Source organism: Oncorhynchus mykiss, chromosome 7, assembly GCF_057628025.1.
Source record: "Oncorhynchus mykiss isolate SJ-2025 chromosome 7, ASM5762802v1, whole genome shotgun sequence".
Lineage (NCBI taxonomy): Eukaryota > Metazoa > Chordata > Actinopteri > Salmoniformes > Salmonidae > Oncorhynchus > Oncorhynchus mykiss.
In genome coordinates, this window is record NC_143028.1 from 16,060,198 (window position 1) to 16,085,395 (window position 25,198).

The following is a 25,198-nucleotide window of genomic DNA, read 5'->3' on the forward strand; positions in this document are numbered from 1 at the left end:
GGGGGGGGTGGGACAGAGACAGAGAGTGCTAATCCTCCATCACTTGCTCCTTATGTTCATAGGGTCGATTTTCTTGCGTGGCGTGGGGAGCATATGCTTGGCATTACGGTCTGGCTGGGTGGTGTCCGGAGCATGTGTGTGTGTGTGTGTGGTAGTGGGTGATCTTTACTGGTAATATATATGGGACATGGTGCCTTTGTGTCTATGGCATCAGCTCAAGTAAGCTGCTAGCTTTAACAGAGAAGCCCCATAAAAGACACATATCACAAAGGATACATTACATGAAATCCCCTGGATGCTAGAAATAGTGTCCAAAAGGTTAGCGCCATGGACATATACTGTATACTTGTGTTTATATACATCACTGGTTAGCAAGTACATTGATACATTAAGTTCTTATCAAGACAGTACTAACAATGACAAAGTGGACATCTACACTGCATCGACTTTCAGGGTGGCAGGTCACCTAGTGGTTAGAGCATTGGGCCAGTAACCGAAAGGTTGCTGGATCAAATCCCAGAGCTGACAAGGTAAAAATCTGTCATTCTACCCCTGAACAAGGCAGTTATTCCACTGTTCCCCAGTCGGCTGTCATTGTAAATAAGAATTTGGTCTTAACTGACTTGCCTAGTTAAACAAATACTTACTCATTTGAATGCATAGCCCCCTCTGCTGTTGATTGAAGGTACTTCATGTAAATCAAATCACATTTTATTGGTCACATATTTAGCAGATATTATTGCGGTGGTCGTGAAATGCAGTGCAGTTGCATCTAGCAATTCACAACAGTACACACAAAACTCAATAAATATGAGGACAAGCAATGTTGATTGGAGTGGCATTGACTAGAATACAGTATATACATACGAAATTAGTAAAACATTATGTAAACATTTTTAAAGTGGCCAGTGTTCCATTATTAAAGTGATCAGTGATTCCATGTCTACAGGGTAGCAGCCTCTAAGGTGCAGGGTTGAGTAACCGGGTGGTAGCCGGCTAGTGACAGTGACTAAGTTCAGGAAAGAGTACTGGGCGGAGGCCGGCTAGTGATTCATATTTAAACAGTCTGATGGCCTTGAGATAGAAGCCGTTTTTCAGTCTCTCGGTCGCAGCTCTGATGCACCTGTACTGACCTCACCTTCTGGATGATAGCGGGGTGAACAGGCAGTGGCTCAGGTGGATGTTGTCCTTAATGATCTTTATGGCCTTCCTGTGACATCGGGTGCTGTAGGTGTCCTGGAGGGCAGGTAGTTTGCCCCCGGTGATGCGTTGTGTAAACTACAACACCCTCTGGAGAGCCCTGCGGTTGCGGGCGGTGCAGTTGCCGTACCAGGCGGTGATACAGTCTGACAGAATGCTCTCAATTGTACATCTGTAGAAGTTTGTGAGGGTCTTAGGGGCCAAGCCAAATTTCTTCAGCCTCCGGAGGTTGAAGAGGCGCTGTTGCACCTTCTTCATCACACTGTCTGTGTGGGTGGACCATTTCAGATTGTCAATGACGTGTACGCCGAGGAACTTGAAGCTTTTCACCTACTCCACTGCGGTCCCGTTGATGAGGATGGGGGCGTGCTCCCTCTGCTGTCTCCTTAAGTCCACGATCAGCTCCTTCGTTTTGTTGACGTTGAGGGAGAGGTTATTTTCCTGGCACCACTCCGCCTGAGACCTCACCTCCTCCCTGTAGGCTGTCTTGTCGTTGTTGGTAATCAGGCTTGTTGTGTCGTCTGCAAACTCAATGATTGAGTTGGAGGCGTGTGTGGCCACCCAGTCGTGGGTGAACAGGGAGTGCAGGTGGGGGCTGAGCATGCACCCTTGTGGGGCACCTGTGTTGAGAATCTGCGTAGAGGAGATGTTGTTTCCTACCTTCACCACCTGGGGACGGCCCATCAGGAAGTCCAGGACCCAGTTGCACAGGGCGGGGTTCAGACCCAGGGCCCTAAGCTTAATGATGAGCTTGGAGGGTACTATGTAAAATGACATGCTTCTTGTCATATCCCAAAACACAACAATAGCTGTAACTGAAGGGGTTCAGTTAAGATTTAGTAAACAACTACATCAAACATGAAATATGAGACATAAATGACTAAACAAACTCACCTCATAGGGCTGATTCATGGTGGGTTTTTATTCAAATGTTTTTATAAAGGAAAGCACAAGGATAAGATTGTTCTACCAATCTAGTGAAACGATGGCTGTAACATACATAAGGAAACAAAAATACAAAATGATTTTATTTTTCTAACTGATGATACCCAGCAGCATCATCACCCAGACATGTAAAACAAACAAAAAAAAATCTATCTTTCTGCATAAATTACTACTATTTCATTTTATTTATTGTCATCAGCCAGTCTATATCACACAAGTGTTGGTTGAATTTGCTGTACAACTAGCCTATTGATCCAGACACAGAATTGCACTTGGTTCAGACATCGCTAGCTATGCAAGACTACAAATAGTATGGTTGCAATTTAAACTTCCATCTTTCAGACTTCTACAACCCCCCCCCCCCCCCCCTCCTCACCACATGAACTGCCAACACAAAGTCCCATACTGAGAAGGTGTGTGTGTGTGTTTCAAGGGAAGAATAGATCAAGACTAGCCGCCTACACTACCACCTGGTGGGTTTGCGTGTTCCTCTTTTATAAAATAAAAAACCCCCGCCTCATTCCCCAGCCTATTGGAACCTCTGATCGACAAGCAGCACGTTGTTTGTTTTTTTTAACTTTGGAGACTCCAAAACTAAGGCGGAGCTAAAAACCGCATTCCACCAGTAGCAATGTTCATATCGGAAAAACACAACAAAAAACAAGATTCAGCATGATACTATACTAAACAAAACAGAATGTTTCTTTACTTGAGGACAGAGTAGTAGGAGGAAGAATAGTAAAAATTGCTATTGGCCAGCTCCTGAGCTTGGCTTTGGATGCGTCCCAAATCGGACCTTATTTTCTTTATGGTGCAATGCTTTTGACCCATAGAGATACATAGAGGACTCGAGTGCCCAAAAGCCCATTTTAGCATTGGCAGCACCATTGAGGACTTTCACCATTTTGAAGTAGTCAACTGGGTGGGACTTCCAATGGGTTAAAGGGATACTTCGGGATTTTGACAATGAGGCCCTTTATCTACTTCTCCAGAGTCAAATGAATTTGTGGATACCATTTTTATGTCTCTGTGTCCAGTATCAATGAAGTTAGAGGTAGTTTTGCAAGACAATGCTGACTAGTGTTAGCGCAATGACTGGAAGTCTATGGGTATCTGCTAGCATGCTAGTAGATAAAGGGCATCATTGCCAAAATCCCGAAGTATCCCTTTAACCCATTGGAAGTCCCACCCAGTTGACTACTTCAAAATGCTCTCACAGACGCCATAATGGGATAGACACAATGATGTGATGTCTATCTAACTCTATGTTTTTATTTATTTAACCTTTATTAATCTAGGCAAGTCAGTTAAGAACAAATTATTATTTACAATGACGGCCTACAGTGGATTAACAGCCTTGTTCAGGAGCAGAACGACAGATTTTTACCTTGTCAGCTCGGGGATTCGATCCAGCAACCTTACGGTTACTAGTCCAATGTTTTGAACGTGAAAAGCCTATGGGTCAAAAGTAATGCACTACATAAGAAAAAGGGTGCGATTTGGTCCGCAGCTTTTGTGTTCTTCTCTGGTGAGGCGGGCTGGACCTGCAAACCCAGCCGTACCAGCCCAGACAGAACTCTGAGGTAGATAAAAACCAGTCACACATGACCACACATGGTGACCATTCAAGATGACCATTCAAATGTTCTTTAAAGACAACCCCGTCAATTTAGCGTAAAGTAAAACAGATTGTAATTTCACCATTAAAGTTAAGCATTTTCTATTAATATTACTGTATCTGTTGAAGTAAAAAATAGCAGAGAAAAAAGTTTAACCGCCTTGACGTTACCTCACAATTTCAAGCTTGCATTTCTTTTAAATCTATACGTGTTTTTTTTATTTGAATTGTAGGCTCTCTCGCCTTAATTAGGGAGATGAGATCAGTAGGTGTAGCATTTGATGGAGGTTCACATCCTCGGCTGTGTGTGAAGTATGACAAAACAGGACACCTACCCTGTCAAAGTCTAAAGAGACCTTACTATGGACTGACAGGAGTTCTAATTAAGAGTGGCTGTTCTTTTTAATGTATCCTGGTTAGACCAGGCTGAATACTGTGATCACCATGAAGTGAAACAGTGAAACGTCAGGGAATCAGTTCGGATTCTGCCAGGCTATGTAAAATGACTTATGATGTTAGAGGAAGGCACATTATCCAACCCATCATCTATTTGGCAAAACATCTGCTTCTTTATCAGTTCTCTATTCATAGATTGATTGACAGCTGCCAAACGGCCAATCCTACATATTTAATCTGATACAGAAAATCATGTCAGACATTAACCCTAAAAGCCTAATTGAATGATAATATCTTATAAAGACCAAAAATAAAAACCAGTAACACCTCACCAAATGAACACTTTTTGCAAGCAACATGTTTTTCATCATATATCTTGGCTAATAAACTACCTATAAAACCCATTGGAAATCTCTTTTTCCTTAAGTCAACAGATTCCACAAAAAAAAAGAATCAATCTCATGCATCTTTTAACATCACGCTGTAGGCTACTTGCCCCATTGCATCCACTTGGAGAATCCGTGGTAAAAAATACACGTCTTTTCGTTTATCAAAATAAAACATTTTTTTTCCTGTTTTGAAGGGGGGGGAAATAATTGTTGGTTTTGTCCATTTTTACAGCTCTGTCTTCGTTTTACACACCATGGTATCATTGATGTTGGTTCCATCATACACAGTTGTTTGGTTGAAGCTGTGCAAAAGAGTTCTTACTGAAGTCTGGTCTGGTCCAATCAGGAGAGGCTGTGACTGTGACTCATGAGTCAGCGATCACAGCATCCATTACTGCTCACAGAAGTCACCTGACAATACACACGACAATCAGGATCACTTCTCCTACTATGAGCAGTGCTACAGTACAATTAAAACTATCACTTCCATCTTATATAGGGACTCATAAGGAAGCACGTACCTTACTTGCTCTGTTGACTGTAGGGAGACGAATTGTTGGACGAATCCATTTGCTGCTGTGAACCATTTTCCTGAAGAGGGAAAAACTGTGTAACTTCACATCTTATTATCGTGTATTAGCACCATCAAGTAAGTAATGGCATGGGATGTAAAAATTGTATGTAAAATGGCTGTACTCATGATGAGACATGGATGAATGAGAGGAGATCAACACAATGAGATGGCAAGGACGAGCCTTGGAACTTACGGCTGTCTGCTGCATGTGGGCGTACTGAGGAATATAGGCTGCCTGGACTGCAGCGTTGGCTGAAATATACTGCTGTCATTAGAAAAACAACAACATATTAGATACTGTACCCCTCAGAAGTCAGCCAACTCCCAAATCACCGCCTAGTCCTTAGCCTCTGTGCACTTTAGATCGGCGTTTGCATCAGGTAAAATGAGACTAACTAAATTGCACCTCCCCTTTCCCAGAATGCCCCTCACCGCTTTAGATCTGTGTTTGCATCAGGTAAAATGAGACTAACTAAATTGCACCTTCCCCCCCCCCCCCCCTCACCGCTCCACTGCTGCCCAATGAGAGATGGCCCATCTGCTGTGTCATGATGGCGGTGGGCTGCATTGTCATGGAGTGGTCCACAGAGGGCGACATTACAGCCTGCTGTGGCAGAGAGAGAGACAGAGATTATAATTCTAGAATCAATACAAGGTCATCCTCATACTCAAACCCATTGAGGATCAATGGAAGGTCTGCAGGCAAAAGTATCTGGCTTTAAAATGATTGGAATTTGTGGTTAAGTTTAACAGTAATAACTCCTTCATAAAACTGTTTCTGTACAGAGGTGAATAGGGACTGGTTAGACCAAGTGTAGCGCTGAGCGATTAACCGAAATGTTGGTTATTTAAACCATTTTAAACAACTACTTGACTGACGTCGGTTAGTTGTTGTTGTTGGTGAGCTCGATGTGCAGTTTCTGTAGAAATAAATCAGATCCAGCCTGAACTGTGCGATGTACTCGGGAGTTGTAGGTTCCAACAAGCCAATATTCGACATAGTTTAGCGAAGAAAACATGGTAATTAACTACAATGACCATAATCCATTGTGTGCCCGGTTTAAACTTGTCCGATCTGTGCGGAGTTGACATGGAGACAGAGAACAGAGAACAGAGAAAGTTTCGCAAGTTTGAAAATGCAGGATCTAAGTGATTGATAGTTGGTTTTCAGCAGTCATAAAAAGTATGCCTTATTTACTTTGAATCAAATCAAATTTTATTTGTCACATGCACCGAATACAAGCTTACTTACAAGCTCTAACCAACAATGCAGTTTTAAGAAAATACCCCCAATCTCAAAAAGCACTAATCGCTCAGCACTAACCAAGTGAAACCTGTGACTTCAAGTTTGTTAAATTAATCAGACAAGCTCAGCACCCCCCGAAAATACATATTTTTTAGGCCTTAGGCCATCTGTATAAGCCAAAACTCCTTGAGGGAGTGCACCATTTCCTTGTCAAAATGAGGGGAAACAGACACAGACACTTGTTCTACTTGAAACCATCTGCTGAGAGATGCAAATGGCTTCAGTCATAAGACCGTGTCTGCTGCAGGCATTTCCTGTTGGCTCCATACGGCAGTGGGAGCAGAGAGCTAGAGGCCAGAGAAGCACAGTCGTATTTCGGTTCCAGATCACACCCTATTCTCTCAAACTCAACTCTGGACCATTTTTCATTGTTCCCCTCTAATCGGACTGATTTAGACCTGGGACACCTGGTGGGTGCAATTAATTATCAGGCAGAACAGAAAACCAGCAGGCTCCGGACCTAGTAGGGTAAGAGCTGAATAGCCCGGCCCTGTTCCCTACATAGTGCACAACTTTTGACCAGAGCCCCAGAGTCAGTTAGCTACTGGAAAAGAGAGCTCTCAGGCTCTGGTCAAAAGTAGTGCACTATATAGGGAATAGGGTGCAAATTCAGACGCAGTCTTAATCCACCGTGTCACATCCAGATGATAAAAGGAAAAGAGCTCAAGAGCTTAAACTCACCAGGGGAGTTTCCCCTTTAAATCCTAATCAAAACAATTGATTGGTTCCGCCCTCACTGAAATATGAGGGAATGTTCCGGTTCCCAGAACTGGGCTCGGCTCTGTTTTGTTCTGTTCTCTTCTCTTCCCACACAGATTTTGGGGGTGTTTATTCTGCAGTGTCAGCAGAACTCGCTGATTAAAGTAACACATTCTGTTTTTTAATCAGGGTATTTTTAACTGAGGTAACATGTCATACGTCATATACTATCAGTGGGATAAGATATATACAGGGGCGTAACTTTCACATTCTGAAATTGCATTTTTGTCCCCTCCCAGTTTTATAATTGTAATGCGATACAAAACGAGGCAACAGTGTGCTTTAGGACCATGCGGACTCCTCCGAGCGATATGCTACCGGTCAAAAGTTTTAGAATACCCACTAATTCAAGGGTTTTTCTTTATTTGTACTTTTTTCTACATTGTAGAATAAAAGTAAAGACATCCAAACTATAAAATGACACATGGAATCATGTAGTAACCAACAAATCAAAACATATTTTATATTTGAGATTCTTTGATGCCTTGTTGATAGCTTTGCATACTCTTGGCATTCTCTCTACCAGCTTCACAAAGTAGTCACCTGGAATGCATTTCAATTAACAGGTGTGCCTTGTTAAAGTCAATTTGTGATTGAGCCAATCAGTTGTGCTGTGACATGGTGTGTGTGTGTGTGTGGGGGGGGGGGGGGGGGGGGGGGGGGGGGTTATACAGAAGATAGCCCTATTTGGTAAAAGACCAAGTCCATATTATGGTAAGTACAGCTCAAATAAGCAAAGAGAAATGACAATCCATCATTACTTTAAGACATGAAGTCAATACGGAACATTTCAAGAATTTTGAAAGTTTCTTCAAGTGCAGTCACAAAGAACATCAAGCTCTATGATGAAACTGGCTCTCATGAGGACCGCCACAGGAAAGGAAGACCCAGAGTTACCTCTGCTGCAGGGGATAGGTTCATTAGAGTTACCAGCCTCAGAAATTCCAGCCCAAATAAATGCTTCACAGAATTCAAGTAACAGACACATCTCAACATCAACTCTTCAGAGGGGACTGCTTGAATCAAGCCTTCATGGTCAAATTGCTGTAAAGAAACCACTATTAAAAGACACCAATAAGAAGAAAAGACTTCTTTGGGACAAGAAACGCGAGCAATGGACATTAGACCGGTGGAAATTCGTCCTTTGGTCTGGAGTCCAAATTTGAGATTACTGGTTCCAACCGCCGTGTCTTTGTGAGACGCGTGTGGGTGAACAGATGATCTCTGCATGAGTATTTCCCACCGTAAAGCTTGGAGGAGGAGGTGTTATGGTGTGGGGGTGCTTGCTGGTGACACTGTCTGTGATTTATTTAGAATTCAAGGCACACATAACCAGCATGGCTACCACAACATTCTACAGCGATACGCCATCCCATCTGGTTTGGGCTTAGTGGGACTATAATTTGTTTTTCAACAGTACAATGACCCAACAAACCTCCAGGCTGTGTAAGGGCTATTTTACCAAGAAAGAGAGTGATGAGTGCTGAATCAGATGACCTGGCCTCCACAATCCCCCGACCTCAACCAAACTGCTAGAAAAGCATTCCAGGTGAAGCTGGTTGAGAGAATGCCAAGAGTGTGCAAAGCTGTCATCAAGGCAAAGGGTGGCTATTTGAAGAATCTCAAATATAAAATATATTTTGATTTGTTTAACACTTTTTTGGTTACTACATGATTCCATATGTGTTATTTCATAGTTTTGATGTTTTCACTATTATTCTACAATGTAGAAAATAGTAAAAAATAAAGAAAAACCCTTGAATGAGTAGGTGTTCTAAAACTTTTGACCGGTAGTGTATATGTCTCCCCCCCCCCCACTTCTAAAACCAAAGTTGCGCCCCTGGATGTACAGTATATATATATATTTTTTTTTTAATCACAATGTTTTTGTATCAGAGTATCCGCCTAACTGTATTATTAGTCGTATGTATGAGAAATGCATGGTATTCATCGTCCAACTAAATGTTTACTTGCATTATGTCTGTAGTCTACATGTATAGCGCTGCGAACTGAGTTGAGACATAGTTTCTTTCACTGTGTTTTTGTACCAGGGTAGGGTATTACTCCATTTGTGGTAAAATTAAGTCTGACAATCCATATTTTCTAGCACTGTGTGTGTGTGGAGTAAGACAGACATAATTTCATTTCTCTTACTGGGTGTTGCATGATGTAAGGCTGGTGGGCCATCCAGGAAGGATTCTGTACCTGCCACATGAAAGGGCAGGGTTAACCTCATGCCACATTCTTCAAATTTACATAACATTTACATTTGAGTCATTCAGCAGGCGCTCTCAACCAAAGCGACTATCATCTTTTGATCATTTATATTGAATTAACTCCAGGATAATGAAGTGCCTACCTGGTAGGAGGTGACAGGAGACATGTAGGGAGACATGGCTTGCTGAGTCATCATCCTATTGGCCGTTAGGGTGTAGGGAGAGGCATAATAGCCGTTCTGCATAGCAGCTGAGGTGGGGTCGTAGGTGAGAGTCATCCCGCCCTGGTAGGACAAAATAGAACCGTCACACAAAACCAGATCCTTCTCATCTAACTGTGACATTAGCATCACAATACCAACTATTAAATCAGTACCATGATCTGTAATGGGCACTAATGCAGTGGTTCCTAAACTGTGGGGCGTGCCCCTCCCCCCCCCCCCCCCCCCTGGGGCCGGCAGGGGGGGGCACCGGTGGAATTGTGTAGAACTGCAGGAAATAAGCTTTAAACCTGCAAAATTCACTCCACCAACAAGAGGTGGAAAAAGTACACAATAGTCATACTTGAGTAGAAGTAAAGACACCTTCATAGAAAATTACTCAAGTAAAAGTAAAAGTCATCCAGTAAAATACTACATGAGGAAAAGTCCAAAAGTATTTGGTTTTAAATGTACTAGTAGCAAAAGTACATGTAATTGCACAAATATACTTAAGTGCAAAGGAAGAGGAAAAGTATAAATGATTTCAAAGTCCTTACATTAAGCAAACCGGACAGCACCCTTATATATTTTTTTGGATAGCTAGGGCCACACTCCAACACTCAAACGAAGCATGTGTGTTTATTGAGTCCGCCAGATCAGAGGCAGTAGGGATGACCAGGGATGTTCTCTTGATAAGTGAGTGAATTTGACCATTTTACTGTCACACTAAGCTTTAAAAATGTGATGAGTACTTTTGGGTGTCAGGGAAAATGTATGGAGTAAAAGTTGTCAAAAATAATAATAGTAAACTACAGATACCCCCCAAACAACAACTTAAGTAGTACTTTAAAGTATTTTTACTTAAGTACTTTACACCACTGGTCATGAACAGTTATTGTGCCCATAGAAATAGACAAGGTGCGTGTGCTCATCCGCCGGTGGGGGGGTCCCGAATGCTGGGAGGGGGGCCCGAGTGAAAAAGTTAATGAACCCCTGCTCTAATGAACTGGTCTCTCAGGATAGGATTAACACTGGGCCCTGGGCAAGTCAGTCAACACTAGACATGAGGTAATGCATTTATTCTTAAAATGCCCTTTATTAGTCTGGCAGGGAGTGAAAACTTGCAGTTGTGGGTCCACCCACAGAGACATCCAGACAGACGAGACGGACAGAGAGGCACTTACTAGTCTGAGCTCTCCCTCTCGGGGCCATGTGCGACCGCTGGGGATGTAGGGACTGTGGCTGTGCCTCTTCCTCTGACCATCAGCAAACTTACACAGCAGAGGCTCAGAGGGAGCTGGAGAGGGGGGAAAAAGCATCATCCTCACCATTACCATCACCGTTAGCGAAACAAAAGAGTGAGCATCGCAGCCCAAAGCATGAGAGAGAATAAGATAAAATAGGCCTTTACCCGTAGTTCCAGGCGCCGTCTTGATAAACTTCCCATTGAAGTGGGCTATGACTGAGTTACACATCTCCTTGGACTCCATCCTGAGAATAGTAGACATAAGTCACACATGAATCAATGGGATCTAAATTAGAAAAAGTAGCAGGATTTGAACCCACAGCCCTTCGAGTTACCAACATGGCCCTGCGTCAAACTGTTACTGAGCATTGAGATGTTCACACCTGGCGAAGCCGACGCCTCTGCTGGCCCCGCTGTAGTCTCTGAGGACGCGGGTGGAGATGACCTGTCCAAAAGGCCTCAGCAGCCCCTCCAGCTCCTGCTCGTCTACAGACACAGGCAGGTTGGAGATGTACAGGTTGGTGGGGTCCTGCTCCTGTTGCTGCTTAGAGAGAGGGACAGAGAAATGGATAGAGAGGTATTAGGATCATTTTCCTCCAAAGAATTGATGGTAATTTGGGCAGCAACACCAACACCAACTCGAAGGCAATTACATTAATATTTCACTCTGATTAAAATTATGCGTCGACACGATTTGAGTCTGTGATGATATCCAAGCCAGGATATCCAAGCCATAACAACAAAACACAACTGAACATGAGTTAGCTAGGGTTGTGTGTTGCCGTAGTAACGGTCACGTCCGGGTCATGCGGGGTCTTCAGTCAACAACTCTGTAAATGTGTTATCAAGGACTTAAGTTTCTTTGGCCCTTGATTTGCTCATAATGGCGACTGGTCTCTTTTTCTATTTTCTACGCATCCTCTCCATAGACTTAACGACTGGTTCAGTTCTCCCATCTTTACCATTACGAGCTCAACAGCTAAGCAGTACAGTTATGCAGCTACCATACAGGCACACTGTGTTCTGCTGGCCTCGGCAGAAATACAGGAGCTAGCTAGACACAGGTCCCCTGAGAGAGAGAGAGAGAGAGAGAGAGAGAGGGGGGGGGGGGGGAGAGGGGGGGGGGGGAGAGAGAGAGGGGACAGAGAGAGAGAGAGGACAGAGAGAGAGAGAGGGGACAGAGAGAGAGAGAGGGGACAGAGAGAGAGAGGGGACAGAGAGAGAGAGAGGGGAGAGAGAGAGGGGGACAGAGAGAGGGGAGAGAGGGGACAGAGAGAGAGGGGACAGAGAGAGAGGGGAGAGAGAGAGGGGAGAGAGAGAGAGGAGAGAGAGGAGAGAGAGGGGAGAGAGAGAGGGGAGAGAGAGAGGAGAGAGAGAGAGAGAGGAGAGAGAGAGGAGAGAGAGAGAGAGAGGAGAGAGAGGGGAGAGAGAAACAGAGGAAAGTGGAGAGAGAGAAACAGAGGAAAGTGGAGAGAGAGAGAGAGAGAGAGAGAGAGAGAGAGAGAGAGAAAATTGTTCTGTCTGGTTTGCTTAATATAAGGAATTTGAAATTATTTACTTTTGACACTTAAGTATATTTTAGCAACTACATTTACTTTTCATACTTAAGTATATTTTAAACCAAATACATTTAGACTGGTGACTTTTACCGGGTGACTTTTACTTTTAATCGAGTCATTTTCTATTAAGGTATCTTTACTTTTACTCAAGTAAGACAATTTAGTACTTTTTCCACCACTGAAGAAGAGTTGTTCAAATCATAGTCTGCAGTATTCAAACCAATAAGCATAACATCAGTAATTGGACATGGAATGTTAGCATAACATGCTAACTCATAACACAGCATAAAATGCTAACTGGGAGTATCCTAGCCCAGAGCACATGAATTAGTAGTTGCTGTGCTACGAGACAGACCGTCATAATATTTGCATAGCAGCAGAAAGCTGTCCATCCTGTTCTGTGAGTGCGTGTGGACCGAATGTTTTTTTGGCAGCGAGCGGGAGAGGGAAGGGAGGACATCTGTCTTAAGTAGAGAACGTGAATGGGGTCACCGCTTGAACAGCCAGCCAGTCGGCTGGGGTCATGTGACTGATTCTGCTGCTCTGCTTTACACACACACACACACAAATGCACGTACATGTACATTACACACACACACACACACACACACACACACACAGTCTACTGCTCCATATAATCTGTCATTATAATTTACAAAACAGAGACAGACCTAGGGGCCAATGTTGTTCTACTACCAGAAGAACACAGGGTTCCTCTCACCTTAGCCATCTGGGCTTGTATCCCACTGGTCTTTAGGGCATGGACCGCCTTCTGGGCTGCTGCAGGGCTGTCAAAGTCCACAAACCCATACCCTGGAGTAGGGGGGAGCACCGAAACAACCGTCATAATACAGTAGTACAACTTGATATTAGTTTGCTTTACATTACAAATGCATGTTCTTAGTAGCATACCAGTGTGTGAGACTATCTGACAACCGTAAAACGTATCAGTTGTTTCGACACATTGGAGAAAAGGAGATCAATAGTAGAAAACATGATACTGACCTTTACATTTGTTCGTTGTTTTATCGAGGATGGCCTTTGCCGACACGATCTTGCCGTATCTATGAGCACAAGAAGAATCAAACGTTAAGAACAGGACGTTGCTCTCTTATCCTTTAACTGTATTGATTATCACTACAATATGCATAACATTCTTGTTTTAAAAGGTCAAACCATAATTCAATCTACAGATCCTCTGTATTTGGTACAGTGTGTGTTATGAAGGCTCAAAGGGTAAAGCTGGCTGAAATGATGTCAATACAAATCAGTTTACAACCCAAATATGGTTGTAGTTACGTCATTTCTACCACTTTCGCAGTTTGCCTTCAAATATATGAATTAATGAAAAAAAAAAATACAGCGTGCCCTATATCACAGACAGTGTCGATCTACTTCTAAACTTATATAACAAGGGCTGGGAGTCAGAACGCTCGGCTTGCACAAGAATGCATGACATCATCGCTGAAGAAAAAGGCGGCCATTTAAGCCGGGTGAGGCAACCGGGTTGTGAGGCTTGGAGGGAACACATTGAGCCGGATGCCCACACAGCACACCATGTTATTTCAGTAGACTCATTTAAGAGAATCCCTTCATTATTGCATCTCCAACCACATTGTATCTTGAACCGAATTAACCCTCATACTAACTGGCACCTCTGCCGAGTCACTGAATAATAATTTACAACAGACTAAAGACAAGAAGATTAACGCGATCCTTGCAAACACGCATGGCAGTATTTACACAGTAGCATACAAATGTATATATAAATCTCTGAAAGCTTTGGGCACTGTAAAAAAAAAAATAACAGATTGACTCCCCACATAGGGACCTTGCTACATTCATCCCAGTTGTCAGAATATGTCAAATATGTGTGGTGGGATGTAGATATATAAAGACAGAACAAACATTGCTACAACAGCGCGACATTATGTCAAAGAGGAGCCTAACGCTAGACCAAAGAGAAAACGATAGATGCCCAGCAGAGTCTAACTAGTTGTTCATGCCAACACTCCAGTGTTACAGTACTTGGAAATACAGCCCGTGTCATAAACTGCGCTCAAACTCAAGACAGAAATGCCCGAGTTGAAATGATGCCAAGCCGTTTTGCGGAACTGGTATTTTAAGGACGTGCATCATGCTTTGGTTGAACACAAACGCTTGGCCAACATTAGGCCTGGTTGCAATGAAAGGCTCTTTCGCTTCTGCTTTGTGCCCGGGGAGCAGGCTGAACACCGTTGGGAGCAAAACACAAGCAAACAACACAGCAACGGCGGCTGTTGCCCCTGGTAACATGGTTGAACGCTTCGCTCCGTATGCTTGTGGTCCAGAGGCCAGAGGCGCACAGAGACAAACCCAACCAAACATGACAATTGCTGCATTCACCAATCCCAATACTGTAGAAAACAGTCACGTTCCCTAATATCTCGCCTCTACAGATACAGTATCATGTAAACACAGTTGGTTCATCCTTGGTTGCCATGGTTTAGTTGGTTGGAGGGGTGCTAGCTAGTGGCCTTTATGCTTGGTTCATGCATGAGCCACATGAATATGGTATTGGCATATATAGTTGGAACAAGCTGTTCTAATTCATCATAATAATGTGTGTCAGTCAATCAGTGCTCAATCAGTGCTTGTGTAGACTTGTGTGTGTGTGTGTGTGTGTGTGTGTGTGTGTGTCTGCGTGTGTGCGCGTCTGCGTGTGTGTGCTTTCATGTTTATACATGTGTGGGTGTGTGCTGAGCAGTACTCACGGCTGGCAGAGCTTGACTAGGTCCAGGTCAGTGGTTGCTGGAGGCAGGCCGCGGATGTACAGGTTTGTTTTGCTGAGCTGGTCCCATCCTGTGGTGCTGCTGTTGCTGCTGGTGCTCACCGTGCTGGGGCTGGCTGGAGCCATGGGGTACGACTGCAGGAAGAGACACGGTCAGGTACACAGTAAACACACGGTCACTCTGTTGCCCTCCGTCAACAGCGGTGTTTGTGCCTCAACCAGGAAAGAAATGGGAAATCCTGGACAGACTAGAGACGAGTTTCAACTCAGACACATTTGTAGTTACAGTGCCCACCCTTGGTAAATATGAGAAAAACAGGCTGTAAAAAAAGTCTTTATTGTTTATCCTCTTGGTCTTTCATTGAAAATATTCACAAAAATCTAAACTATTAATTTGAGTAAAATAATTGAAAGAAAAAATAAATTCTGAACATAAAACACATATTTTTCGAAAATATATGCGTGCCACAATTATTGGCACCCCTTCATTCAATACTGTGCGCAACCTCCCTTTGCCAAGATAACAGCTCTATGAGTCTTCTCCTATAATGCGTAATGAGGTTGGAGAACACATGGCAAGGGATCTGAGACCATTCCTCCATACAGAATCTCTCCAGATCCTTCAGATTCCCAGGTTCTCGCTTGTGGACTCTCCTCTTCAGCTCATCACACAGGTTTTCTATGGGGTTTAGGCCAGGGGACTGAGATGGCCGTGGCAAAACCTTGATTCTGTGGTCAGTGAAACATTTTAGTGTTGATTTTGAGGTGTGCTTTGGTTCATTGTCCTGCTGGAAGATCCAACCATGCCCCAGTTTAAGCTTCCTAGCAGAGGCAGTCAGGTTTTGATGTAATATCTGCTGGTACTTGATGGAGTCCATGATACCATGTATCCTAACAAGTTGTCCAGGGCCATTGGAAGAAAAACAGCCCCAAAACATCCAAGATCCACCACCAGACTTCACAGTGGGGACGAGGTACTTTCTCTGCATGGATATCTTTCTGTCTTTACGCCAAACCCACCTCTGGTGTTTGTTTCCAAAAAGCTCTATTTTGGTCTCATCTGACCATAGAACCCTGTCCCATTGAAAGTCCCAGTAACGTTTGGCAAACTGTAGGAGCTTGAGTTTGTTGTTTGATGACAGCAAAGGCTTTTTTATGGCAACCCTCCCAAACAACTTGTGGTTACGTAGGTGGCGTCTGATCGTAGTTTTGGAGACTTTCTGACCCCTACTTGGAGGTTTTTCTGGCCACTCTAACCATCCTCCTCACTGTGCGTGGGGTGAATATAGACACACGTCCTCTTCCAGGCCGATTGTTAACATCTCCTGTTGCTTTAAACTTCTTAATTATTGCCCTGATAGTGAAAATGGGAATTTTCAACCGTTGAGGTGTTTTCTCATAGCCATTTCCTGATTTGCGCAGCTCAACAACCTTTTGTCGCACATCATTACTGTTTTCTCAGGTCTTTCCCATTGTGATGGATGACTATGGGAACTTGGCCTGGGTGTCACCTCATGTTTATACCCCAGTGAAACAGGAAGTCATGGCTGACCACTTAAGTATTCCTAATCACGCAGGTGAACTTAAAAACGTAAAATATGCATGGGAATATACTTCAGGTAGATTTTACTCGGGAATTTCTAGGGGTGCCAATAATTGTGGCAAACATGTTTGTAGAAAGATATTTCATTTACTTTTTCAATCATTTTACTTCAATTATTGTGAATATTTTGAATGAAAGACTAAGAGGATAAACAGCAAATAATTTTTTTTACAGCCCATTTTGCTCGTATTTACCAAGGGTGCCAATATAAGTGGAGGGCTCTGTATATGGTATTTACACAGGAGAGACAAGAGGACATCAGGTACACACAATGTCACTGACTAAACACACACCAGTATGCAGACAAAAACACAACCATACACAGACACACACACCCTCACATGCACAGACACACAAACACACACAGAGACAAACTGGTGTCCCTTGCCTACAGAAATATGAAACATGGCCTCCAGCGTGGCCTTTGTGCCACACCCAGAAAATAAATCTGGGAATCTAGGAAATCCCCCCCCCCCCCAACAGCACACAATAACCTCAGCGGAATCCTGGACACACAACAGTCTACAGTCATGTCAATTCCTGTCAGGAAACGTACACAGTACCATGATGTTCTTCATGCTTTTACTCGAGGTGAGACGCAGGTAGCTGATAAGACCCACGGCACACTGAGCACAGACTGTCAACACGGCTCAGCTATATACCTAGCTTCCCCTTCCTGACACGCAAGGCAAAACCGTGCCCCAACCCTCACACAAGCTAGTCTATAGTATAACTGAATCAACCTAAGTTTATGACATGACAGGCTCGCGTGCCATTCTTAGCTGGGTGACGTGAGATTGAGATTATATTTCACACCGATTAGTACAGTGTATGCCATCTTATCAAGTCATTTCCCATCTGGTTTTGGACACCCCGCCCATGATGACGTTCTAATTGTGTATTGTGATATAATGTGTGAGTGCAGCGGGGAGATAACAAGGTTGTATGTGTGTGCATTTGACTCGTGCCCTAATCAACTGACAAACCACCGTGAGTTACACACAGTCACATATCGGGTCAATGCATATAATTGTAGCTCCAACACTAACTTGAGGGCATCAGTGGTGGGGAAAAGTACCAAATTGTCATACGTGAGTAAAAGTAAAGATATCTTAATAGAAAATGACTCAAGTAAAAGTGAAAGTCACCCAGTAAAATACTACTTGAGTAAAAAGTCAAAACGTATTTGGTTTTAAATATACTTAAGTATCAAAAGTAAATGTAATTTCTAAAATATACTTAAGTATGAAAAGTAAATGTAATTTCTAAAATATACTTAAGTGTCAAAAGTAAATAATTTAAAATTCCTTATATTACGCAAACCAGACAGAACAATTTTCTTGTTTTAAAATATACAGATAGCCAGGGGCACACTCCAACATTTAGACATAATTTACAAACGAAGCATTTGTGTTTAGTGAGTCCGCCAGAACAGATGCAGTAGAGATGACCAAGGATGTTCTCTTCAGAAGTGTGTGAATGGGCCATTTCACTATCCTGCTAAGCATTCAAAATGTAACGAGTACTTTTGGGTGTCAGGGAAAATGTATTGTGTAAAAAGTACATAATTTTCCTTAGGAATGTAGTGAGGTAAAAGTAGTCAAAATATAAATAGTAAAGTACAGATACCCCCAAAAAATGACTTAAGTAGTACTTTAAAGTATTTTTACTTAAGTACTTTACACCACTGAAGGCCATATAGTAGTTGTCAGCACTACACACGCTACATGGCCCTACTAGAACATTTAGTAGTGGTGAGTTTGTGTAATCTGTTGAGCTCGTGCATCAGCTATTCATCTGTGAAGAGCACACTTCTCTAGCGCCATCGAAGGTGAGCATTTGCCCACTGAAGTCGGTTACTACGCTAAACTGCATTCAGGTCAAGACCCTGGTGAGGACGATGAGCATGCAGATGAGCTTCCCTGTGACGGTTTCTTACAGTTTGTGCAGAAATTCTTCGTTTGTGCAAACCCACAGTTTTGTCAGCTGTCTGGATGGCTGGTCTCAAGTCGATCTCGCAGGTGGAGAAGCCAGATGTGGAGGTCCTGGGCTGGCGTGGTTACACGTGGTCTGCGGTTGTGAGGCCGGTCGGACATACTGCCAAATTCTTGAAAACGACGTTGGAGGCGACATATGGTAGAGAAATTACATTCAATTCTTTGGCAACAGCTCTGGTGGACATTACTGCAGTCAGCATGCCAATTGCTTTAGCCATTTTTAGCAGGTTGTTGTGTGATGAAATTTCACATTTTAGAGTGGCCTTTTATTGTTCCCAGCACAAGGTGCACCTGTGTAATGACCATGCTGTTTAATTTGCTTCTTGATATGCCACACCTGTCAGATCAATGGATTATCTTTGCAAAGGAGAAATGTTCACTAACAGGGATGTAAACAAATTTGTGCACATTTTTGAGAAATATGATTTTTGTGCGTATGGAACATTTCTGGGATCTTTTATTTCCAGCTCCTGAAACACAAACTTTACATGTTGTGTTTATATTTTTTGTTCCGTGTTTTATATATATATATATATATATATATATATATATATATATATATATATATATATATATATATACACACACACACACACACAATGCCGTGAAATGCCCCTTTCTGATTTTCTCTATTTTTGTATATTTTTGATACTGAATGTTATCAGATCTTCAAAAAACAAAATATTAGATAAAGGGAACCTGTGTTTACACAAATATTTAATTAACAAAGTTAGAGTATGCAACTCCCAATTCCCCTGTGTGAAAAAGTCATTGCCCCTTACACTGAATTGTGCCACCTTTAGCTGCAATGACTACAACCAAATGCTTCCTGTAGTTGTTGATCAGTCTCTCACGTCACTGTGGAGGAATGTTGGCCCACTCTTGCATGCAGAACTGCTTTAAGTCAAGGATATTTGTGGGTTTTCAAGCCTGAACTGCTCGTTTCAAGTCCTGCCACAACATCTCAATTGGGATTAGGTCTGAACTTTGACTTGGCCATTCCAAAACTTCAAATGTGTTGCTTTTTAACCATTTTCATGTAGACTTGATTGTGTGTTTTGTATCATTGTCTTGCTGCATGACCCAGCTGCACTTCAGCTTCAGCTCACAGACGGATGGCCTGACATTCTCCTGTGGAATTCTGATACTATAGAAGGAACCATGAATTCTTCTCTGTAAGGCAAGTCGTCCAGGTCCTGAGGCAGCAAAGCATCTCCAAACCATCACACGACAACCACTATGCTTGACCGTTGGTATGAGGTTCTTACTGTGGAATGCAGCGTTTGGTTTTCACCAGACATAATGGGACCCATCTCGTCCAAAAAGTTGATTCAAGTTTGCCAAAAAGCACCTGGATGACCATCAAGACGCTCTGGAAGAATGTCCTACGGACAGATGAGTTAAAAGTCTAGCTTTTTTTGGACAACATGGGTCCCATGATGCCTGGTGAAAAGACATTCAGCACTACCATTCTTTCTAGAGTTTTCTAGCATGGAGTCTTTCCATTTCACCAAGCTCCAGAATGTCGTCAGTGAAATATAATGAGATGAATAGGGGTAGGAGTTTTTTCTCGTCACATGGTCAGGAACAACTCCTCACCCTGGTTCTATGCATTGCAGAATGCACTATAGGCTATAATAATAATAATAATAATAATAATAATAATAATAATAAGTGCTTATATTTGTCCTTATGTGTGAATTGGAAATGTGTTTTTTGCATATCCCAACTCCCCCATTACTCACAGCAATTAAGGTTAAGTGCCTTGCTCAAGGAAACAATAACAGACTTGTCACATTTTCTGGTCAGGGATTCAAACTAGCAACCTCTGTTACTGGCCCAATGCTCTACCCGCTAGGCGTCCTGCCACTAGGCTATTTCCCTGGTGACATTCTTGCGTGGGGTGCTGTCTACACTCCTTCCATCACGGTTCCTTTCTAGTACTACAGTCTGGTGTGTCAGTGGGAAACTACCACACATTCTCTGAGGCAAACCAGAGCCCTCCCCTTCAAGGCATTTCCTTCCTCTTACTCATTAAAATAGCTCCAACCCTGCAGAAGCCACTCTAGAAAAATCTAGAATGGCATGCAGCAGTCCGATTCAACTGTGAATTAAGAAAAAACATGTTCTGCCTTCCACCATTTGAATGCATATTTACCAAAACAAAATGGTGATTGAGCTAAATTACATTAAGATGGCCAACAAATTGAATTAGGGCTAGGAATACTGATATTGTTTAGGGTGGAGATATCCAAACCTACCCACAGAATGCACACATAATCACCTCCATCTTGTGGACTAGAATCACTAACGAAGCAAAGAATGAAGAACCATTGCATAACTAATTCAGATAACCACCAGATGATTATGTCTATGGATATCTTTACGGGTGGAGATATACTAAGCCTCCATCTTGTGGACTAGATGGTTGAATCAGCAGCCCAGTCTCATAGACTAGACGTAACATAGTACATCACTGGGTCCAAGCTTCCTGCCATCCAGGACCTATATACTAGATGGCTTCAAAGATTCCAGTCACCCAAGTCATAGATTTTGGGTGACTGTCTGCTACTGCACAGCAAGCGGTACCGGAGCGCCAGCTTCTACCCCCAAGCCATAAGACTGCTGAACAATTAATCAAATTGCCACCCGGACTATTTAGGCTAACTATTTTTTATTTTACCTTTATTTAAAGCAAGTTAGTTAAGAACAAATTCTTATTTTCAATGACGGCCTAGGAACAGTGGGTTAACTGCTTTGTTCAGAGGCAGAACGACAGATATTTACCTTGTCAGCTCAGGGATTCGATCTTGCAACCTTTCGGTTACTAGTCCAACGCTCTAACCACTAGGCTACCTGCTGCCCCAATTAGAGTTTAAGCAACAAGGAAATGGCACAACGATTTCTGCATCGGGCGAATAATGCAAACATCTAGCAACCCAAAGGTTGCGTGTTCGAATTTCATCACGGACAACTTTAGCATTTTAGCTAATTAGCAACAACGTACTACTTTTTAGATACTTTGCAACTACTTAGGATGTTAGCTAACCCTTCCCTTAACTTTAATCCTTTAACCTAACCCCTAACCTTAACTCCTAGCCTAGCTAACATTAGCCACCTAGCTAACGTAAGCCACAACACGTTGGGATTCGTAACTTTGCATAAGTTTTGGATATTGTATGATTTGCAATTTGGAACACATCATACGAATTGTAATTTGTAACATATCATACGAAATGGATGATGGACATCCACAAATTAAAACATACCATACGAACCCGGATTTACATTTATTATGTTACCTCTACCCCTGAGTCCAGGTTGGAATCAGTGGTGAACTACAGTGTGGAGTGGTAAAGAAAGACTGAAGTACCAACTCATTTAGATGACTACCTGATTATTAGACCTATTGGAATCATTCAGGGTGGATATAGCTACAAATCGCAATCACCTCCAGCTTGTGGACTAGATGGCTGAATCAGTGGTGAACTACAGCAGAGTAGTGCGATAGAATCACTGCATTGCTGACTTGCCTAGTTACATAAAGGTTGAATACATAAAATAAATACAAATGTGTAGCTACACCTGAAAAGGCTCATTATAGATGCATGAACACCCATGTTCACTCCAGCACACTGACCCACATTAGGCAGAAGCTGAGCACGCCACTCACTAGAAGGCCTACTGGGCCGAACTAACTCAGGTGGTGGAGCAGGGCCTACTGTATCACTAGTCGGCCTATACAGAACATATTCTATTCTAACAATACCGACAAGGAATCGAAGATGTACTAGGACTACATGGCTTCTGTCTGCATCATCACAACTATTGTATATTATTCAGTTTTATTCCATTCCTATTCTATTCAATCCTACAAGGACTCTTAACAAATGGGACATATGAACGACAATTCAAATGCCATACATTTGGGTGGCCTATTTTCATTAAAAACATGCTGAAGAAATAATGTATTTCTCCTCCAAGACTTGGGGATGTAGAGATATTCTATCTATTGTAGAGATATTCTATCTCTACATTTGAAAAGCCGGGGGAATAAAACGGTGTATGTTCAGTGTATAGGTGATTTTTCTTGTGAACATTATAGCAATGTTATTATAGCAGTAGGCATAACAAATGTTCAGCATCTAAACCTGGGTTACATGGACCATATGGAGGATCTCTCTCCCTCTGTCCTCCAGTAAAAGAGTGCGTAATTCTATCATAAATCATATAGGCCTACCCCTTCATCAGTTACCTTCTGAATGAGCAATTCAATGCGTATCTGAATGTAATTTTTTTTTAAATCCTATTTAGGGAATCAATCTATTTGGATGATGGTTGTTATAAGCCATTAGGGCTTAATACAATAAAAGCTGCTAGATAGGCTATCCTGTAATGCTAATTCAAGGACAAAGCCGATAATATAAAATGGACACTAATGCACGGAACAGACTTGACCAAAATGTAGTGTAGCGCGCTACTGACAGTCACACTACATCACTTTGCAACCTGACTGTCGGTGAGCGGTGTTATAACACTATAATAACGACTGTCGCTTCTAGTGACCGTGTTAACTGAGGTGATAAGACAGTGGGCCGTACGCCCACTCGAATTGGATGAGTTCAAGGGACTTATAGAACCGTTTTGGACCATCCCAGCCAGGGCTTTTTTGGCCTACCTGCTTCCGATATGTGCTCTTCAACGGGTTGGCAGTGTTTGCAAAGATCATCCTGGATAGCCTATTCCAGTTATTCCGAGATAAAAAAAGAAGCTTGTTTACTCCCAAAAAATGAAGCTACATGCAGACCCGTTTATTAGAATCCAGTGGGTTTATTTGGACAAAATCCGCATATCGACCGGGTTAGAAATGAACTCCGGTATTTCCGTTTTTGATCCTGATTAAAATGTCCTTGTCGCGTTGTCACATCGGTAGGCTACCTGACATATGCTACACTGCGTAGGTTATAGGGTTTAATCCCACCAAAGTGTCGTCCAACCCAGGCAGAAAACTCAGTTCAGTTCATTGATCTACGACGTCCTGCTGACCGCTCCTGAGTCCCGCCTTCCACAGACCAAACCATTGCGCATACACTAGAGGTATGTTTCAAGATATAATCAAATGACCTTGCTATTGAGTACGGTTAGTATTACTATTCTGAATACAGAACACGTTTCACTGTTTGACAATCAACAGATAACCAGTCACTACCATGAAATATACATGTAATACGCAAACTAATACATGTTAGTGTATTATGTTTCAATTAGTCGTTCCCCATACGCTGCGTTTTGTTGACGCCCACACATACCATACATTCTTTACCCCCTCCCCCAACCCCTCCCTCCCCCTCCCGGAGCCCAATGGTTAAAGCGAGAAATGAGAATTGACAGGTCAGGATGTAAAGGATAGGCGGTTCTGTTAGATAAGCAAAATACTGTATCATGTTGTGCCTCACCAACATGAATAGTTAAGACAAGGCCGTGTCTATGTTGTTTTTAAACAGGGACAAAGATCGGAAGGATATTGGTTAGATATAGTGATCTATTGTAGGCTATTTCCTCCAGCTCCTGTGACGATGTAGACCTAAGGGCGGTGGGAGTAGAAACTAAATATAGACTGATCTATGATCAATTAAAAAGTGCACTCTAAAAGTTCAATCTGTAATGGGAGGGTATATCCACCCAGATCTCACTGCGCTCAGACCATCTTGAATGATTTACTAGGCTAGAGGAAACCATTACTAATTCACCTGATATTTATCAAGAATAAGCGTCTTTGCAGTGGAGGAAAAAAATACCCAATTGTCATACTTGAGTAAAAGTAAAGTTACAGTACCTTAATAGACTCAAGTAAAAGTCAGCCAGTAAAATAGTACTTGAGTAAATGTTTAAAGTATCTGGTTTTAAATATACTTAAGTATCAAACTAAAAGTAAACGCTATAAATCAGAAAGCACGATTTTCTTGTATTTTTTATTTATTTACAGATAGCCAGGGGCACACTCCAGCATAATTTACAAAAAAAGTATTTGTTTAGTGAGTCCACCAGATTAGAGGCAGTAGGGATGACCATGTGTTCTCTTGATGAGTGCATGAATTGGACAATTTTCCTTGTCCTTCTTAAGCATCTGAAATGTAACGACTCAGGGAAAATGTAAGTGAGGAAAAAGTACATATGATCCTTAGGAATGAAGTGCAGTAAATGTAAAAGTTGTCCAAAATATAAAAAAATATAGGAAAGAACAGATACCACTCAAACACTATGTAAGTAGTACTTCAACGTTACTGCAGTTACTTTACACCACTGCATCTTTGAATATACAAAAAGATCTGTACCATTCAGTGGTCTTTTGTTGTAGACAGTCCTATTCATGTATGTTAAAATGTGTAAAATGTGTATATACAATATATATATATATAT

The 25,198-nt window shown here is 42.3% G+C and overlaps 1 protein-coding gene across 16 annotated transcripts; it reads right to left on the reverse strand.

The window, feature by feature from the left end:
* Window positions 1-2,098: 2,098 nt before the first annotated feature.
* On the reverse strand, window positions 2,099-24,090 carry LOC110527480 (RNA-binding motif, single-stranded-interacting protein 1). 16 transcript variants are annotated; one of them, XM_090240383.1, is made up of 13 exons: window positions 23,457-24,090; window positions 15,162-15,313; window positions 13,414-13,472; window positions 13,130-13,221; window positions 11,233-11,390; window positions 11,015-11,094; window positions 10,788-10,900; window positions 9,547-9,687; window positions 9,342-9,392; window positions 5,628-5,729; window positions 5,316-5,384; window positions 5,075-5,139; window positions 2,099-4,959 (listed from the first exon to the last, which is right to left on the reverse strand). In XM_090240383.1, exons 1-13 carry the CDS (start codon window positions 23,505-23,507, stop codon window positions 4,956-4,958), a joined length of 1,137 nt encoding a protein of 378 aa, XP_090096509.1. In that variant the 5' UTR covers window positions 23,508-24,090; the 3' UTR covers window positions 2,099-4,955. The 16 variants fall into 16 exon arrangements, with proteins under 16 accessions (XP_090096509.1, XP_021464450.1, XP_090096502.1 ...); XM_021608775.3 differs by having other exon boundaries at window positions 5,070-5,139; XM_090240376.1 differs by having other exon boundaries at window positions 5,070-5,154.
* Window positions 24,091-25,198: the final 1,108 nt, after the last annotated feature.